We start from the raw sequence: 16,865 nt of genomic DNA, 5'->3' as shown, positions 1-16,865 counted from the left end.
TCTTACCAGGAAGTTTAACTCCCCAGATTCCCTCCCTACCTTCTCTACCTTAGTTAATTTTGTTTTCATCTAGACCATTTTTTATACCAGGATATTTTTCGTAAAAGCTGAATATATCGTCATCTTTAGTGAGTCATATATCTAATAGCAATACTTCATGCGTATGTGATGTACGCCTTCGTCATTGACGTGCCAACTAGAGATCGATTGACTGGTGAAAAAAAGCAACTTGTGATGAGCTTTTGTGAAAATGGTTGACATTACAATGGTTTTGATAGTAAACAAAGTATTGTTGTATCATATCTAGGTAAACAAATTCTATAAAACAAATTTTTTGATTCATATATTTTCCATTTTTAAGTGGATTATGCACAGATATGTTTTATATTATATGTCATACATGTATGAGTATAGAAATAAGTTGCAACAAACCCTTCCTTTTGTATTTGAGGTAAGATACTGAATTTTCCCTACAAATGCCATCAATAAATAATTTACATCAAGCAAACTCACTATCTAGTCGTGCTCAATTAAATGCATTTTTGTCCCCATGGTGCACTGCATTATGGGAAATGATGGGTTATCAATGATCTAGTTCATAATTCAAACAAATACCCACAGTGCCGTGCTTAATGGGAACCATATTGGTTACAAATGTATTTGCACAAAGATGTTATATGGCATCAAAACCACATTACAGTAAATTACAGAAGAATGTATTATGGGAACGTTTGGGGTGAAAATGTTTTAACAAAGATACTACGGTACACAGAAGTTGCATATGTTGCAAAGGATTCTTATATGCTCTTAAGTAAAGGAGTTAAAATATGTGTACCTTCTATTCAGAAGAGAAATTGTATTAAATTATTATTATAAAAACTTCCTCAATCCTACAATTTTACTTAAATCTGATAAAGTTTGAATATCGAGATTGACCTTATAACAGTGTACTTAAAATGAGTACAATTCTAATACTGAATTAAAGTGTGATTTAAAAAAAATGTAATTTGCAAGAGTTAATATGCAGGGGCATTAACAAAGATATTTCTGGATGATTAATTCCAAGAAAGTGTTGAAAAAGTAAAAATGATATTAAACTGTAGCTATTAAATATTGATAATAAAATTGTCTAAAATTTCCAAGTTTCTTTCATTTTTGATGAAAATGTTTTGAAATTATTATGCTATCTTAAGCCCATTACATGTTGCAACTTTTAATCTGAGCTTTTGGTGCAAAGGCATTGTCATACAAGTTTCATGGGAATGTTATATGGCACAATTTTGTCCTGAAGCTTGTTCAAGTTTCAGTTGCAAGATTAGAAAGCTGATTCAGTTTAAACTTTCAACATGTACAAGGGGATATACTTCTTTTCCAAGTATCTCTGTGACCGTTGGTTTAGGAAATTGCTGTGAGTTTACTTACTATACAGTTTAGGTTATCTTCAACCTACTTTCTACTTCGTCTTTTAACCTTCTTCTGTAAGATATCCTTGAGTTTGTCGTATCTTCCTGACGAAACTTGGATATTGCCATAGATAGGATCCAACCACATAATCCTATCCTCAAAGCTAACCTTGTGGAGTGAGGTACTACTTGTATAGAACCTTGTTAGTAGGTCCATTGGTAGGGTGACTGCAGGGGGTGGCGGAGGGGTGAGAGTGGTACATGGTTTGAGTAACGGCGTAAGCGGTTCTGTCAGCCACCATCCCTGGCTAGATTCCTTTTCAATCCCATTTTCTTCTTCCTTCTCTTCATATTTCCTTTCCTCATCTGAAAGGATTTCTCCGTCTTCCACACTTTCAGATGATGCTTTTCTTTGCTTTCTAGCCTTTCTATCCAGCAGTTTACTACCTTTATTCTGTGTGGCAGTCATGTTTAAAAGCTCACAAGGAATAGGGAGCTCATTGGCGATAGTAGAAGGCATATCATCTGAAGATTTTGGGCTAATTCTACTTGGTGCATTGTGATGCAGTCGTTCCAGTAGCTCCTTCTCTTTAGTTCCACACTGAATTCCAGGATGAGAAGGTGAGTATCCACCATCATTATCTTTGATATTCTCTTCATATTTCTTCCTCTTATGACCATCAGGTTCACTAGGTTCATCTGGGATACATAATAAAATGAATTTAATATGAATACTGAATTCTCTTTACCTTAGGCATATTGTAATGTTCCCATTTCAGACCATGTGTCAATGAATCCCTTGAGCACCATAACTTTGTTTGATGGTAATGATAATAGAAATGATAAAAATCATAATAGTTTACTATAAATATTGACATTAACCCTTTGAATACTAGCAACATTATTTACTTTTCTCAGTTATACCTAAACGCATATACACCTAATTCACAAAATGTTGTCATCATCAAAGGGGATAGGCGATAGGTCATTCCGACATGGAAATGGTTTCATTGAATACAAAGAACATCAAATCAGTCTCAGCACGAAGGTCTATACTCTTGACGAGAAGAAGAAGAAACACAAGTCATTCCAGGTATTCTTGGATCTTGGAATGACATATATCCTTTTCGCCTATTGCCTTTGGCGATGACAACCGTTTTTGAGTTAGGTGTATGTGGGCATACAGTTTGAACATAAATACTATGACGAAAAGATTTTGAAACATGTTTTAATTGAATATTTCGGCTATAAAACAATAGTCATCTAGTTGAAATTCCGTTATACCTTCATCAATATCCATGTCTCCTTCACCATGATTTGTTTCACTTCGTCTTCTCTTTTTAGTTTTTTTTCTACTTCTACTTGAAGAATGACCACTCTGCCTCTGTGCTTGCTTGTACATTTTTTCCAAGTTACGGATGGATTGATGGGGAGACATTGGTGGGAAGCCCAACTGTGCACTTCTGTCCAAAAAACCTAAGGAAAAAATACATCAAGATTTGAATTTTATTGATCAGTTTAGCTTTGAGCTGCTACTATCATGCATTTTACTAACTATTTTAGATCTGATTGACTAGAAACATTAAGCCCTCCATGATATGTTGTGAACTAGACATGATAAACATATTATCTGTAGGTTTTTCTGCAGATAAAACATTCACAGGTGTATCAAGTCAAATTCATTCAACCTTGCAAAAGAAAATAAATATTGTAATACTTTTCTCTCTTTTTTTTTTCTTTCAAATTATATAATTTGGCTATTAAATTATAACTTTACAACATTAACACACCCCTACTTGCACCTCTGTCAGAATGTGGCTCAATTTGGAGGACATAACGATAGGTTTCCAATCCTCATGAGATTGAAATTCTTTTGTTTTGTTCTCCAAGTTGAGCTGGTTTGACTTCATATGCAAGGGGTCTATTATGGACTTCGGTTTTCACATGATATTTTGAATTATAAAGACATCATATATTTAGGCAGCGTTCATAATGTATGGTAGACGGGGGGCAGGTGAAATTGAGGGGGGATTGGGAAATTTTTGGTAGGAACAAGGGGGGGATGGGAAAATTTTTATCAGAAAAATGGGGGAATGCGCAATTTGTGGAAGAAGCTACAAGCCTTGCTTAGGGGGGATCATATTTTTTTGCATGACTTTAAGGGGGGGGTTGAGTATTATTTTGGACATTTCAAATTTTCACCTGCCCCCCCCCCCCTTCTGCCATACATTATGAACACAACCTTATCTGCTGCATGCCTATCTTATAGTATTGGCAGATAACACAGCCTATCATGCTCAACCTCATGCAATAATTGTTTATTGTTACACATACCATGAGGCAAACTACAGTTGAATCCAGGATATCTCACAAACAAACTCTTTTTGTCATCTTCATCATCATCTTCTCCATCTTCAAGGTCTTCCATAACATAATCATCAACATTTCCATCTGCATCATACAGAGCAAGTGTTGGGGTATTAACACTAGGTATGTATCCTGGGGGGTACCCTAGTTCACGCATTTTGTAAATGTATGGCGGCACTTCATTAGCACTGATTCCAAGAGCTTCTCTGAGGTTATCACTAATAACTCCTGGTTTAAATGCACCAAATCTTTCCTCATCAAAATGGTACCTTGAGCCTCTAACGATAGGGGAAGAAAATTTATGAATAAATTCTTTGCGTTTTGCCTCTATTCTCGCGGTATTCTGTGGCTCAGGACAGTCACTAACATTATGCCCTGTACGTCCACAGTTAAAACACGTTTTTCCTCTTTTGACTCTAACTTTGGAGTTTTCTTCATCACAGGGAAGTGCAATAAAGTAAACTTGTTCATAAATTGGTACATTCCATCCCTCACTATTTACAGGATCCCAATTTTCCAAGGGAAATCCGCAAAAGTCGATGCAGTAAGCATGAAAATACTGAGTATGATTTATAACCGAAAAACAATGGCGATTTTCGAGTTCAGCAGAGCTCTTTTCGTTACTCTTTTCACTTTCGTTTTCAGTTGTGAGTTGCTCAAGTGTTTCTAATGAGGGTTGCAAGTCAGAATATAATGAGCTTCTAGACGTAGATTCGACTGCATTTAAAGGATCCTGCGCTGTCAGCAAGCTATGGAGAAAGAATTCCAGCCTCTGTCGTCCTTCAGTAGATACAGAATTGTTGTAGAATACCGCATTGAAAAGTGGTTTTTCCTGGGTGTTTTTTTCCACTCCAAAGAGAAGTTTCTTTAACACGTGTTTGAGTTTAGAATTTTCTTCCTTCAGGAGTTCTAAGTCGTCAGAAGTTGAGCTTGCTTCCTCTTCGTATTTGGAAGATGCAAAATCTGGTGATTTTTGTTTGGAATCTGTTGTAAACTCCGAGAAGAGAACGTCTTCGTCGAAGCATTCCATTCCCTCCACCTCCGCCATCTTTGCTTGAAGGTCTTCGCGGGCGAATTTTACACAGGAAGCCCGGCATACCACAGGGTGCCCATACTCATTAATTAACGGATCAAAACTACAGAATTTTCCAATTATTTATTTGACTGTGACCAAAAGAAACACAAGCTCTTGCAACGAGAATAAATGCATGTCTCTCTGTTACTCTTTCCACTCTAACCGGAAATTGAAAATATTGACATTAGAGTTATCTAATTATCGAATAAGTGGGGAACATACGGTACTGACATACAGCACGTATAAAGGTACGAAGTGTCGTAACAGTGAAATGACTTCCCATAGGAATGGTTATTATATGAGTGGGAAACCGATACGGTACTGACTTACAGCACGCTACCACAAGCCATAACATTGAGATGGTTTCCAATTGTCTTTAATTCATCCAATCACAGCGCGTACTTACACGGCTACGGTAAAATACGACGACCATAGTTAACTATGGTACGACGGAAGCGTAAAGCTATAGCTAGGAAAAAGTAGTAACGGAATCACATCCGATCAGTATGAACGGCAAGGCATGATCGTGAGTGACTGATACCTCGATCGTTCCCATAGTCTCGAACACTGCACGTAAAACGTTTTTACGTAAAACTTTTATACGTTCACCTGGTTTCAAATTTCTTAGCTAAAAAATTCTAAGTATTGTCATCCGGTCTGTAGTTATATAAAGCTCGAAATTTAGTTGCAAAATCAGTTGTTATAAATATTTCGTTCACAAAGATGAAACTTTCGCTGCAACTAGTGCTGGTTTTCTTGGTAGCTTGGGTAAGTATTTTTTTCTGATGACCTCTGAGTTGCATTTTACACAAGAATACAAATATAAATTTTGAAAGACTGAAGTGGCCTCTGGGCTGATCTCAGTCCGGCGACGGCTATAACTCACAGATTGAGCCCTGCAACAACCCGTCTGGGCTTATAAAAGTCAAGGCACTGCTACTAATCCACAGATCCAACCCTGAAACAATCCGTCTGGGCTCACGAGAAACACGCATACTCTCAGTTTTCCGCATTTATAATTTCACATATATTGTAATAAATCATACCGATCTTTACTTAAATTTTAGGGCAAAAGCTGTCCAGTTATCAAGCCCAGTCAGAACGTCTTCCATAGGTCTTGCCTAGACTACCTGAAATCAGGTTCGACCAAATGTGGAGTTTACAGAATCTATAATGATGATGGCAACAGCTTTCCTGTCTATTGTGATATGAAGACCGAACAAGGAAATGCATGGACCCTCGTCATGTCTTGGAAACACAAGAATCGCGTATTCAGTCAGTTCAGATCCTCTGTTTTCAGCACAAACGCTCCCGTCAACGAGAACGCACCAAACTTCAACCTGTACCGCCAGACGTTGTCTCGTATGCAGTCCATCAAGAGTCACTCTACACACTGGAGAGCCACGTGTAGTTACCCTACACACGGGGTAGACTACAGGGACTACGTCAGGGGAAACTTCAAGGACTTCGACATCATGACCTTCCTTGGTATTGGAGTGTGCAAGAAAGTGGAGTACATCAACATCCGTGGACATATCGGCATCCACACGACTGCTCGCTGGTGGCAGGTACTAAACACATCCACCTTGCACATTGACAGTAGTTCTAGTGGCTGTGGACTCGTACCAGTGGCAGGATCAGTGTCAAGCGAAGATAATTTTGGTTTCCCTGATGCTATCAATCCCAACTTCCGCTGTACCGCTAACGACAACGCGACAACCCAGTGGTGGTTCGGTGGTCATCTTTAGACCGCTCTAGACCGGCTTCAGTTTTTTTAACCTATAGAGTTTTTCTTGTTTCACTTGGATTTAAGATGTGTAAAATTTCAATGCGCTTGTATTGTTGAAATTGTGCATAATTAATTACTTTGCCAGTCGTATATTTGTGAATATTTTGACACTTAAATGAAGCCTGAGTAAATCAGTCTACGCCATTTTCTTTAAAGACAAGGTCCATAGAAAGACGGGCACGCCGGATTATTTTTTAGTTTTTATATAAAAACACCTTAACTCTTTAATGTAGAAGATTTATATTTATTAATAATAAAATATTTTGCAATTACGAAAGTGCCTATTTCATGCAAGTACCGTATTTACTCGGCGTTGATGTAAAACTCGGGCCTTGCTGTTGAACTGCAAGTCTGATATAGAGAATGTTAATTTTCTGCTAGCACAGTGGTATACCATGATGCACTGCAGGTTTGGCGCTGCTGGTGGTATAAGCAGGGGCGGCGGAAGCTAAAGATCTTTGGGAGGGGGGGGGGGGCACTGAAGATTATATTTAACGCTATGTGATAATGACAATGTTTTGTTTGATTGCAGACGCATGCGCCGTAAAACAATGACTAAGAACCAATATTTTTGGGGGGTGCCAGCCCCCCCAAATTTGGTGAGGGGGACACGTGCCCCCCCGGTTCCGCCGCCCCTGAGTAGGCGGGGTGTAACCCCCATTAACCAAACAAATCATCCCACTCCCATGGCTCCTTCCTACACAATCAAGTTAAAAATTAGCGTACAAATGTCGGCAGAAGAAAGTAATTTTCGTCCAGTTAATCCAGTTTGAAAACGGAAATTTTCTAGAAGGCCCTTACAACTGCTTCATACTGAAAACTCTATTGTTACTGAAAAGTGAAAAAGAGAAACCAAAAACACAACTGCTTGTATTTTTCCAACGCTGATCTTTATTCTTATCGTTATCGTTTACAATGCATTAAGAAAAGTACGTTAACGTCATACTGAGTTAACGAGACTCAATGCCGCCTGATCAGAAAAACTAACAAATTAATTGCTAGTGTAATACATATATTTATAATTTAGTTAAATCCCTTTTCAAGTTAACTTTCTTTTGGTTATTTAAAAGTCTAATTTCTTATTGCAAACTAAATTCTTCATCGTTTTAATAGGATTTTAGATTCTCGCGTGTCCTGAGTGAGTCCGGAACAAGTTTTCTTGTTCAAAGATGACCACCGAACCACCACTGGGTTGTTGACTTGTCGTTAGCGGTACAGCGGAAATTGGGGTTGGAGAAATCGTAATAACCAAAGTTGTCTTCGCTTGAAGCTGATCCTGCGACTGGCACGAATCCACAGCCAGAATTGCCACTGTCAACGTGCAAGGTGTTTATATTCCGTTGTTGCCACCATTTAGAGGTCGTGTGGATGCCGATATGTCCACGGATGTTGATGTACTCCACTTTCTTACACACTCCACCACCAAGGAAGGTCATGATGTCGAAGTCCTTGAAGTTTCCCCTGACGTAGTCCCTGTAGTCTACCCCGTGTGCAGGGTAACTACACGTGGCTCTCCAGTGTGTAGAGTGACTCTTGATGGACTGCATACGAGACAACGTCTGGCGGTACAGGTTGAAGTTTGGTGCGTTCTCGTTGACGGGAGCGTTTGTGCTGAAAACAGAGGACCTGAACTGCCTTAACAAACGATGTTTAAGGTTCCAAGATTCGACAAGGGTCCATGCATTTCCTTGTTCGGTCTTCATATCACAGTAAACCGGAAAGCTGTTACCAGCGTTATCGTAGATCTCGTAAACACCGCATTTGGAAACACCTTTTCTCAGGTAGTCAAGGCAAGATTTCGGTTTGAAGGGTGATGTTGGTTGATTAACTTTACATTGTGGACATGAGCCACCCTAAAAAATGAAGAAAAATATTTATTAAAATGTTTTATTGGAAATGGTCCTTGAATAGAGAATTGCAGAAAGGAAACTAAGTTGTTGTATCCTAAAGGCTTTCTAAGATGAGCAAAGGCTAGTTTTGCACGAGAACTCACTACAACCCCGAATAAAGATATATTGCAGTTATTCCTCTCACATCACACACACAGTATCAAGTCGAAATACCAAGCATAAATAAGATATTCATATTCAGTACGTGCAACGCCACTTACCTTGGACCCAGCACATGAATTAGCTTTTTTTGATGAAACGAAACTCGTCAAACTCTAGAGGGAAAGGATAAAAAAGTAACGACACGTTTTTGGAATATCATTGATGAAAGTGAGCCTTGATCATGATTAACAACCAAAAGAACCGTCTCAAATATACTTTATCGTGTTAGTATTTAACTTACCAAAGTCACCAGTAATAGAAGCAAAACACCATTTGAGACATTCATCGTGATAAACAGAGACGACTGGATCCAATAGAACGAAAACTTTGGTGCAAGCAAAGACGAACAGGGACTCTTATGCAACGTTGCACGATGACTGAAGTCACTGAAGATCAAAGTGTTCTGATTAGAACTATACCAATAGGCCAGGCTTCTTATCAAACAATAAAACATTGACTTAATTAAGACTGAATTAGGCATTCCTCGTTTGATTGGAAACACGAAATTTCACGAACTTAGTTAAACAAAGAACTTTATGAGGGGAACGAAAACTCAAGGTTTAGACTAAGGCTAAGAATAGAAAATAGTACTTCCCCACTCCCATGACCCAATAAATAGGAAACTATAGTCAATAAACATTCAGTTGAATGGATGGAAGCGAATGAACGGTCATCGGATAAACAAGGCGAAAAGTGTGAAGGGAAGTAAGGTAGAAGGGAGGGAGGGAGGGAGGGAGGGAGGGAGGGGGAGCGTTTGGCATAAAGCCTTTAGATTTCCTTTCATCGTCAAGTCGCATAAATTGAATCACCATGACAACAAAGTTCTCATCATTTATTTTGTTATGTCATAATGCAAGCGTTGCTTATTGTTAACTAAAATAGGCCTGGCAGGTTAGGTCTGCTATTACATATCTGTATGGCTAAAAAGGTATTTTTTGTTCAAACTTGACCACCAAACCACATTTGTGTTATCCTGCGATTGTCAATGTGCAAATTGAAGGCCCGCCTGTAGAGCCTTCGTTGCAGGTAGTATTGTTGGGCTGCGGGATGTCACCCTCCACTAACCATACGAATCATCCCCTTCCCCGGCCCCCTGGTCCAAAACACGTTCACTTACGAAAATAAGGTACAATCTATTTCTATAATCTACTATTTCCCCGCGTCCAATTAATACAGTTTGAAAACCGAAATTTTCTGGAAAGTTAAAACTGCTCATTACTGAAAACAATTGTTAAAAGTGAAAACACAAATGATTAGATTTTCAAAGCTGATCTTTATTCTTATCGTTTACAACGCATGAAAGAATGGATAACGTCAGAGCTAACGGGACTCAATGTTGCCTGATCAGAAAAAATAACAAATTGATTGCAATTGTACTACATATTTATGATTTAGTTTAATCCCTTTTAGTTAACTCTCTTTTACAGCTGTTTTATCATTGAATGTCTTCTTTCTCATTAGAAACTAAATTCTACATCGTTTAGGATTTTAGATTCTCGCCTGTCCTGAGTGAGCCGGAACAAGTTTTCTTGTTCAAAGATGACCACCGAACCACCACTGGGTTGTTGACTTGTTGTTAGCGGTACAGCGGAAATAGGGGTTGGAGAAATCGTAATAACCAAAGTTGTCTTCGCTTGAAGCTGATCCTGCGACTGGCACGAATCCACAGCCAGAATTGCCACTGTCAACGTGCAAGGTGTTTATATTCCGTTGTTGCCACCATTTAGAGGTCGTGTGGATGCCGATATGTCCACGGATGTTGATGTACTCCACTTTCTTGCACACTCCAATACCAAGGAAGGTCATGATGTCGAAGTCCTTGAAGTTTCCCCTGACGTAGTCCCTGTAGTCTACCCCGTGTGTAGGGTAACTACACGTGGCTCTCCAGTGTGTGGAGTGACTCTTGATGGACTGCATACGAGACAACGTCTGGCGGTACAGGTTGAAGTTTGGTGCGTTCTCTTTGACGGGAGCGTTTTGTTTGAATGAAAACGAGAGGAACTGCCTTAACGATCGATGTTCATTGCTCCAAGACATGACGAGGGTCCATGCATTTCCTGGTTCGGTCTTCATATCACAGTAGACAGGAAAGCTGTTACCAGCGTTATCGTAAATCTTGTAAACACCGCATTTGGAAACACCTTTTCTCAGGTAGTCAAGGCAAGATGTTGGTTGAAAGGGTGTTGGTTGATTGACTTTACATTGTGGACATGAGCCACCCTAAAAAATGAAGAAAAATGTTTAGTAAAATGTTTTAATGGAACTGGTTCTTGAACAGACAATTGCAGGAAGCAAACTAAGTTGTATCCTAAGAAGGCTTTCTAAGATGAGCAAAGGCTAGTTTTGCAGAAGAACTCACTACAACTCCGAATAAATATATATTGCAGTTATATTCCTCTCACATCACACACACAGTATCAAGTCGAAATACCAAGCATAAATAAGATATTCATATTCAGTACGTGCAACGCCACTTGCCTTGGACCCAGCACATGAATTAGCTTTTTTTGATGAAACGAAACTCGTCAAACTCTAGAGGGGAAAAATAGAAAAGTAACGACACGTTTGAATATCATTGATGAAAGTGAGCCTTGATCATGATTAACAACCAAAAGAACCGTCTCAAATATACTTTATCGTGTTAGTATTTAACTTACCAAAGTCACCAGTAATAGAAGCAAAACACCATTTGAGACATTCATCGTGATAAACAGAGACGACTGGATCCAATAGATCATGATTAACAACTAAAAGAATCTCAAATGTACTTTATCGTGTTAGTATTTAACTTACCAAAGTCACCAGTAATAGAAGCAAAACACCATATGAGATATTCATCGTGATAAACAGAGACGACTGGATCCAATAGAACGAAAACTTTGGTGCAAGCAAAGACGAACGGGGACTCTTATTCAACGTTGCACGATGACTGAAGTCACTGAAGATCAAAGTGTTCTGATTAGAACTACCAATAAGCCAGTCTTCTTCACAAAGAATAAAGACTTAATCAAGACTGAGTTAGGACTTCCTCGTTTGATTGGAAACACGAAATTTCACGAACTTCGTTATTTAAAACACAAAGAACTTTATGAGGGGAACGAAAACAAGGTTTAGCCTAAGGCTAAAAATACAAAATAATACCTCCCACTCCCATCCCCCAATAAATAGGAAGCTATAATCAATAAACCTTCAGTTGAATGAATGGAAGCGAATAAACGGTCATGATAAACAAGGCGAAAAGTGTGAAGGTAGCAGGGGGGAGGGCCCCAGGGGGAGTGTTGGGCATAAAGCCTTTAGACTGCCTTTTCATCGTCAAGTCGCATAAATTGAATCACCATGACAACAAAGTTTACATCATTTATTCTCTTTTGTCATAATGCAAGCGTTGCTTATTGTTAACTAAAATAGGCCTGGCCTGTCAGGTCTGCTATTAAATATCTGTATGGCTAAAAGGGGTTTTTTGTTTTGTTCAAACTTGATCATCAAACCACATTTGTGTTATCCTGCCGCGATTATCAATGTGCAAATTGAATGCCCGCCTGTAGAGCCTGCGTTGCAGGTAGTATTGTTGGGCTGCGGGATGTCACCCTCCACTTAACTCACAAACCATCCCCCTCCCCCGGCCCCCTGGTCCAAAACACGTTCACTTACGAAAATAAGGTACAATCTATTTCTATAATCTACTATTTCCCCGCGTCCAATTAATACAGTTTGAAAACCGAAATTTTCTGGAAAGTTAAAACTGCTCATTAATGAAAACAATTGTTAAAAGCGAGAACACAAATGATTAGATTTTCAAATCTGATCTTTATTCTTATCGTTTACAACGCATGAAAGAATGGATAACGTCAGAGCTAACGGGACTCAATGCCGCCTGATCAGAAAAACTAACAAATTAATTGCTATTGTACTACATATTTATGATTTAGTTTAATCCCTCTTAGTTAACTTTCTTTTACAGCTGTTTTTATCATTGAAAGTCTTCTTCCTTATTACAACTAAATCATTGTACATCGTTTAGGATTATAGATTCTCGCGTGTCCTGAGTGAGTCCGGAACACGTTTTCTTGTTCAAAGATGACCACCGAACCACCACTGGGTTGTCGACTTGTCGTTAGCGGTACAGCGGAAGTTTGGATTGATAACATCAGGGTAACCAAAGTTATCTTCGCTTGACACTGATCCTGCGACTGGCACGAATCCACAGCCAGTATGGCTGCTGTCAATGTGCAAGCTGTCTGTGTTCAGTAATTGCCACCAGCGAGCAGTCGTGTGGATGCCAATATGTCCACGGATGTTGATGTACTCGACCTTCTTGCACACTCCAGCACCGAGGTAGGTCATGATGTCAAAGTCCTTGAAGTTTCCCCTGACGTAGTCCCTGTAGTCTACCCCGTGTGTAGGGTAACTACACGTGGCTCTCCAGTGTGTAGAGTGACTCTTGATGGACTGTATACGAGACAATGTCTGCCGGTATATGTTAAAGTTGGGTGCATTCTCGTTGACGGGAGCGTTTGTGCTGAAAACAGCGGACTTGAACTGACTGAATGCGCGATTCTTGTTACTCCAAGACTCGACAAGGGTCCAGGCATTTCCAGGCTCGGTCTTCATATCACAATAGACAGGAAAGCTGTTGCCAGCGTTATCGTAGATCTTGTAAACACCACATTTAGAAACACCTTTTCTGAGGTAGTCAAGGCAAGATGTTGGCAGACGATATTGTTGGTGATGGGCGTTTTTAGGTTTGGGGCATGAATCACCCTTGAAAAAAAAACCAAGATCTCTTTCAATTAATTAAAGCTATATATAGGTTAGGATATTATAATCATTAGCAGAGCTAAAAAGTCCACCGAGGTTTAAGATTATACTTTGAAGTTTCTCTTTTGTTTTGCTTGCCAAAGCCACGACAAATGGTTGGCCAATGGGATGACCAAGATAAGTGTTTTTACTAATGCAACAAACTTAAAAACAAGGCTAACATCTGTTGCACATCTTTAATTCGCAGTCAAGGGTAAAATTATAAAGAAGAAATTGAAAACTCAACTCAGTGAAAGCTAACTTTGGCTTCTGGTTTACTTACTTGACATCGGACGAACAGTTTTTTGCCTTCCTTTTTCGGTCTTGCGGATGAAACCGAAGTCTGAAAAAAACTTCGTGTAAGAAAAGCGTATCTAATTCACTAATTTTTGACTAAAATCAGATAAAAATAATAGAACTATTATCTTACCAAAGTGACCACCACAAAAAGAAGCACGCTTAATAAAATCTTCATGTTGGAAAAGAGAAGAAGTCGAACAATTATCCACAAATCACTGGATTACGCTCCTTGAAGCACAAGAAAGCCAACTGAAATGAGTCCTGTTAAGTCCTGTTAAACGCTTTTATCTGTTTTATGATAATAATAATATTTATTGAGCGCTTATTTATTTCTGCGCTAAGCACTTTAAAATGAATAAATCATAATTTAAAAAATCACTGCTATAAATACATTAGAAACGGGTAATAAAAAGTAACTTATAAAATTTATGAAATATGAAACTAAATATGAAGATATATATTAAAACTATTCATCTAAGAATATATAATATTTTAAATATCATAGGCTTCCTTAAAGATATGCGTCTTTATTAATTTATCATTCCATAATTTAGGAACGTTTTCAAACGAATAAAAGCGATACAAATTTGACATCATCAAGGAAAAATATCTTGATAGATTTGTCAGAATAAATGGCTTCATCAAGTGATGTTTGCTTTTCGCTTGATGTTTTAGACCATAAACACGAAAAATTAACGGATTTTTGTTGTTATATAAACGAGAGCAGCCAACTTGGTGGATTGAATGTTTGTTCTTAAAAAGTAGATAGTTTAATATTTCTAGCCTGAATTGAAAACGAATCGGTTTTTGCATCTCATTAGTTCGTTCAAAACGCATCCCACATGGAAAGGAGTAATCAAGCGTGGTAAGCCATCAGCGATACAAGCGACATACTGGGTCTGCTGGTCATAGCAAGGGGTTAATCATCTACGGTCTAGGGGCCGACTAACCTCTCCCTTAGGCTTCGGCCAAGCTTTCTGATCAGTCTGTAAATCCAGGGATAGCGGTGTCGGGGCCGAAATCTCCGGCGTAGCCTTAAATGCTTCGCGCTGCCATACTGCGCTTCAGCTCTAGGTCTGGAGGTATGGTCCTAAATTCCCCAATCAATGAAAATAAGAGTAAATTCAACTGTTGAGATTTGCAGGCGCCTCAAACATGTAAAACGTCATTGCTGTTTTTGACGATATTTCGTCATTGAATCGACTAAAATAAACGTCAGGAAGTAATCGAGTATTCCAACTACTATCGAGCCGTTTCGAGATTTTCAAAATTGAAAAAGAAGGGAAAACAGCGAACAAAATTTAGTTTAATCCCTTTTAGTTAACTCTCTTTTACAGCTGTTTTTATCATTGAAAGTCTTCTTCCTTATTACAACTAAATAGTTCTACATCGTTTAGGATTATAGATTCTCGCGTGTCCTGAGTGAGTCCGGAACAAGTTTTCTTGTTCAAAGATGACCACCGAACCACCAATGGGTTGTTGACTTGTCGTTAGCGGTACAGCGGAAATTGGGGTTGAGGGTAAAGTAATAGCCAAAGTTATCTTCTTCGTTCACTGATCCTGCTGCAGGATTGAATCCACAGCCTTTATTATATTTATAACTACTATCAGTGTGTAAACTCCAGGTATTCTCTCTCTGCCACCATTTAACGGTCGTTTGGATGCCAATATGTCCACGGATGTTGATGTACTCCACTTTCTTACACACTCCACCACCAACGAAGGTCATGATGTCGAAGTCCTTGAAGTTACCGCTCACGTAGTCCCTGTAGTCTACCCCGTGTGTAGGGTAACTACACGTGGCTCTCCAGTGTGTAGAGTGACTCTTGATGGACTGCATACAAGATAACGTCTGGCGGTAAAGCCTGAAGTTTGGTGCGTTCTCTTTGACGGGACCGTTTTGTTTGAATGAAAACGAGAGGTACTGCCTTAACGATCGATGTTCATTGCTCCAAGACATGACGAGGGTCCATGCATTTCCTGGTTCGGTCTTCATATCACAGTAGACAGGAAAGCTGTTACCAGCGTTATCATAGATGTTGTAAACACCGCATTTGGAAACACCTTTTCTCAGGTAGTCAAGGCAAGATGTTGGTTGGAAGGGTGTTGGTTGATTGACTTTACATTGTGGACATGAGCCACCCTAAAAAGTGAAGAAAAATGTTTAGTAAAATGTTTTAATGGAACTGGTTCTTGAATAGAGAATTGCAGAAAGCAAAACTAAGTTGTATCCTAAGAAGGCTTTCTAAGATGAGCAAAGGCTAGTTTTGCAGAAGAACTCACTACAAACCCGAATAAATATATATTGCAGTTATTCCTCTCACATCACACGCACAGTATCAAGTATAAATATATACCAAGCATAAATAAATATGTGAAAGTATGTGAAACGCCACTTACCTCGGAACCAGCACATGAATTAGCTTTTTTTGATGAAACGAAACTTGTTAAACTCTAGAGGGGAAAAATAGAAAAGTAACGACACGTTGGAATATCATTGATGAAAGTGAGCCTTGATCATGATTAACAACTAAAACAACCGTCTCAAATATACTTTATCGTGTTGGTATTTAACTTACCAAAGTCAACAGTAATAGAAGCAAAACACCATATGAGATATTCATCGTGATAAACAGAGACGACTGGATCCAATAGAACGAAAACTTTGGTGCAAGAAAAGACGAACAGGGACTCTTATTCAACGTTGCACGATGACTGAAGTCACTGAAGATCAAAGTGTTCTGATTAGAACTATACCAATAGGCCAGGCTTCTTATCAAAAGAATAAAACATTGACTTAATTAAGACTGAATTAGGACTTCCTCGTTTGATTGGAAACACGAAATTTCACGAACTTAGTTAAACAAAGAACTTTATGAGGGGAACAAAAACAAGGTTTAGACTAAGGCTAAGAATACAAAATAGTACTTCCCCACTCCCATGACCCAATAAATAGGAAGCTATAATTAATAAACATTCAGTTGAATGGATGGAAGCAAATGAACGGTCATCGGATAAACAAGGCGAAAAGTGTGAAGGAAGTAAGGTAGAAGGGAGGAAGGGAGGGAGGGGGAGCATTTGGC

The 16,865-nt window shown here is 38.8% G+C and overlaps 6 protein-coding genes across 7 annotated transcripts; 1 reads left to right on the top strand and 5 right to left on the bottom strand.

The window, feature by feature from the left end:
* Nucleotides 1–417: 417 nt before the first annotated feature.
* LOC116297045 (uncharacterized) lies at nt 418–4,992 on the bottom strand. The gene is made up of 3 exons (XM_031705182.2): nt 3,738–4,992; nt 2,688–2,879; nt 418–2,102 (listed from the first exon to the last, which is right to left on the bottom strand). The coding sequence occupies exons 1-3, from the start codon at nt 4,816–4,818 to the stop codon at nt 1,447–1,449; spliced, it is 1,929 nt and encodes a 642-aa protein (XP_031561042.1). The 5' UTR covers nt 4,819–4,992; the 3' UTR covers nt 418–1,446.
* Nucleotides 4,993–5,468: 476 nt separating this feature from the next.
* On the top strand, nt 5,469–6,911 carry LOC116297047 (uncharacterized). Its single transcript, XM_031705184.2, has 2 exons — nt 5,469–5,613; nt 5,913–6,911. The coding sequence occupies exons 1-2, from the start codon at nt 5,569–5,571 to the stop codon at nt 6,591–6,593; spliced, it is 726 nt and encodes a 241-aa protein (XP_031561044.2). The 5' UTR covers nt 5,469–5,568; the 3' UTR covers nt 6,594–6,911.
* A 591-nt stretch (nt 6,912–7,502) lies between these two features.
* LOC116297051 (uncharacterized) lies at nt 7,503–9,114 on the bottom strand. Its single transcript, XM_031705190.2, has 3 exons — nt 8,927–9,114; nt 8,745–8,798; nt 7,503–8,487 (listed from the first exon to the last, which is right to left on the bottom strand). The coding sequence occupies exons 1-3, from the start codon at nt 8,969–8,971 to the stop codon at nt 7,798–7,800; spliced, it is 789 nt and encodes a 262-aa protein (XP_031561050.2). The 5' UTR covers nt 8,972–9,114; the 3' UTR covers nt 7,503–7,797.
* An 824-nt stretch (nt 9,115–9,938) lies between these two features.
* Nucleotides 9,939–11,699, bottom strand: LOC148905043 (uncharacterized). 2 transcript variants are annotated; one of them, XM_089024404.1, is made up of 4 exons: nt 11,479–11,699; nt 11,343–11,405; nt 11,164–11,217; nt 9,939–10,905 (listed from the first exon to the last, which is right to left on the bottom strand). In XM_089024404.1, exons 1-4 carry the CDS (start codon nt 11,521–11,523, stop codon nt 10,219–10,221), a joined length of 849 nt encoding a protein of 282 aa, XP_088880530.1. In that variant the 5' UTR covers nt 11,524–11,699; the 3' UTR covers nt 9,939–10,218. The 2 variants fall into 2 exon arrangements, with proteins under 2 accessions (XP_088880530.1, XP_088880531.1); XM_089024405.1 differs by lacking the exon at nt 11,343–11,405 and having other exon boundaries at nt 11,479–11,698.
* Nucleotides 11,700–12,472: 773 nt separating this feature from the next.
* On the bottom strand, nt 12,473–14,074 carry LOC116297069 (uncharacterized). The gene is made up of 3 exons (XM_031705219.2): nt 13,913–14,074; nt 13,766–13,825; nt 12,473–13,446 (listed from the first exon to the last, which is right to left on the bottom strand). Exons 1-3 carry the CDS (start codon nt 13,955–13,957, stop codon nt 12,757–12,759), a joined length of 795 nt encoding a protein of 264 aa, XP_031561079.1. The 5' UTR covers nt 13,958–14,074; the 3' UTR covers nt 12,473–12,756.
* A 998-nt stretch (nt 14,075–15,072) lies between these two features.
* Nucleotides 15,073–16,530, bottom strand: LOC148905042 (uncharacterized). Its single transcript, XM_089024090.1, has 3 exons — nt 16,362–16,530; nt 16,183–16,236; nt 15,073–15,925 (listed from the first exon to the last, which is right to left on the bottom strand). Exons 1-3 carry the CDS (start codon nt 16,404–16,406, stop codon nt 15,230–15,232), a joined length of 795 nt encoding a protein of 264 aa, XP_088880216.1. The 5' UTR covers nt 16,407–16,530; the 3' UTR covers nt 15,073–15,229.
* Between the last annotated feature and the right edge of the window lie 335 nt (nt 16,531–16,865).

Source organism: Actinia tenebrosa, unplaced genomic scaffold (assembly GCF_029948245.1).
Source record: "Actinia tenebrosa isolate PJP-AT-01 unplaced genomic scaffold, QUT_ActTen_1.0 PGA_scaffold8__29_contigs__length_14323225, whole genome shotgun sequence".
In the NCBI taxonomy this organism is placed as follows: domain Eukaryota; kingdom Metazoa; phylum Cnidaria; class Anthozoa; order Actiniaria; family Actiniidae; genus Actinia; species Actinia tenebrosa.
Note: the sequence above shows the minus strand (reverse complement) of the source record. Positions and strands in the feature narration are given on the sequence as shown.